Source organism: Daktulosphaira vitifoliae, unplaced genomic scaffold (genome assembly GCF_025091365.1).
Source record: "Daktulosphaira vitifoliae isolate Bord-2020 unplaced genomic scaffold, ASM2509136v1 Scaffold_3, whole genome shotgun sequence".
Lineage (NCBI taxonomy): Eukaryota > Metazoa > Arthropoda > Insecta > Hemiptera > Phylloxeridae > Daktulosphaira > Daktulosphaira vitifoliae.
This window is the reverse complement of record NW_026099574.1, coordinates 36,061,121-36,063,464: the sequence shown is the minus strand read 5'-3', so window position 1 is coordinate 36,063,464 and position 2,344 is coordinate 36,061,121. Positions and strand designations below refer to the sequence as shown.

Sequence of the window (2,344 nt, the reverse complement as noted above, 5' to 3'; positions counted from 1 at the left end):
TGTTTAAATACCCAAAAATCATCAATGATAATGCGAAAAAAATATCTGGTCGAAAATATATCTATATGTAATTAATATTGATTGCTGAGATGTTAAATACGATAAATACCAATATTAATGATACTGTTGTGGTATCAACAAGTAAAAATTAAGTGATTATTCTTTTCCTAAATTTTGAGGGAGGGAATCATAATCAAAAGTGAAACTGTGACGTGTCTGTATGGGTCCGCGGGAATGATCTCAGTTGGGGTGGAGAACGTCTCTAAATTTGGAGTGGGGTTGAGATCAAGTCTATGGGTCAGGGCTATGGTCATGTTCAGAGAGCATGCCATTGCAGTTAATTTAAGGAGAAATTAATTATTTTAAAATAACAATTATAGCATAATTACAATATTTTAATAAGTCTCAAATAAAAAATCAAATTTTACACGGCAAATTATTGAAACCTAAATACTCATAATCATTTTTCACAACCTGTAGAACATAAGAGTCCCAATAATCACACATAATTTGATAAGTAGTACTATATTGTGATAATTTATTGTTATTAATCAATTGTTGAAATGTTATAATTAAGAATATGTCTGATTGACATTTATTAATTTTGCAATATCTCATGTTAAATTGAATCACGTTTTTTAATTTCGTCTGTAAATCTGAAGATTGAACGTGAGCTACGCCTTCAAGAAACGTTACAGCTTCATAAAGTCCATTCTTAATAAATAACAATGGGGAAAAATACTTTTTNGAAACGTTTCAGCTTCATAAAATCCATTCTTAATAAATAACAATGGGGAAAAATACTTTTTTTTAACATCATTCAAATAATCAATAAAAAATTCTATCAGTTTCTCTAAGAGTAATTCTTGAAATTGATATTTTTTAATACCCTTTTTGTAGTATCTCAAAGTAGTCAGAGCAACTAACATTTTTTTAAACATGTCATTGGATTTCATAAGTGTTTCATAAAGCTTAATTGCACAGTTAATTTTATTTTCACATTTACAAACATTAGCTATATGTCCCAACATTATAGAAAAATTGCGAACTATTTCAATATAGCGACATCTTAAAATAAGTGCAAGACATGACCGCACGTAATAATAATTGTCCTTATCAACAGTACACATAATATCTTTAAAATATAGTGATTTTCTATTGGTAAATTCAGTTTCAACAGCTATATGTTTCAATGATTGCCAACCAATGTAAGTAAGAAAATGATTACACAATACAATGCCTTCATTATGGCCGTATATCTTTCTTTTGGAATGAATATACCTGTATGGAACAAAAAAAATATATATGGATGCTAAAAATTAATATCTTAAGAATTTTACTGTTTAAATAACAAAATAAAAGTCTAAAATTTAAGTATGTAAACATACTAAACTATAAATCTTACTTGAACTTATTTGTTCCTTCTAGATGTTCAAAGCCTAGTTTTGAATAACAATTTTCAATTATTCCGGTAAAATATAATTCAAGATCTTTATAAATATCATTAATATATTCGTTGGAGTCCTCTACCAGTTTTTCCATTTGATCGATATTATATTTCATCAATATTTTGTCTAAAATTGAACTTTCGTGTTCTGTCCCACATACTTTTCTATTTTTGTAGAGATTTGATATCATTAATTCCGCTTTTTTATTAAAATGTTTTATGCTTTCAAAAGTATTGACCCCATTAAAAGTACTAGGTAGTTCAAGTAATGAAATATTGCTTAACCCAACTGCATATGCGTAAAAATAATTTATTTCACTATCTACAGTTTTAACATTAAGGATAGGCGAGTCTAATATTCGTAGGTCAATACTTTCAAGATATTTTTGCACTTTAAACATTTCTTTAAACATATTTATTGAACAATTAAAAATGTAAATAATTAGCCTTGTGCAATAATTCAATTTATTATTTTGATTTTTATAAAAAGTCATTTCACACTTATTTAAAACAAGGCCTAACATTACATTGAAAGTTTGCATTGTATTGGTATATTCACAGTTTAGGAGATAAGTTATAAAGTAAAGTTTTTGTATAAAATTACTTTCATCGATAATTTCACTTGTTACGGTTTTGGTATTAATTGTTATGTCCTCAACTTTAATTGCTGTTTGTTGAATGGAGTTCCATCCATTTTGAACACGAATGTGGTTTAATGAGTTAATTACGTATTTTTTGAAATCTTCACTTTGAGGATTACAATATATATCTAAAATTTGATTTAATTGCAAAAATAAGAAAAACTCATATAAAATAATTTTTTTAGACATTTTTTTTAATTTTATGAAACGAAATTTATTATATAATATTATTTTTAAGAGTAAAATAATTTTGAAC

The 2,344-nt window shown here is 26.2% G+C and overlaps 1 protein-coding gene across 1 annotated transcript; it reads right to left on the bottom strand.

The window, feature by feature from the left end:
• Positions 1-692: 692 nt before the first annotated feature.
• LOC126902134 (uncharacterized) lies at positions 693-2,315 on the bottom strand. Its single transcript, XM_050679159.1, has 2 exons — positions 1,406-2,315; positions 693-1,281 (listed from the first exon to the last, which is right to left on the bottom strand). Exons 1-2 carry the CDS (start codon positions 2,275-2,277, stop codon positions 693-695), a joined length of 1,461 nt encoding a protein of 486 aa, XP_050535116.1. The 5' UTR covers positions 2,278-2,315.
• Positions 2,316-2,344: the final 29 nt, after the last annotated feature.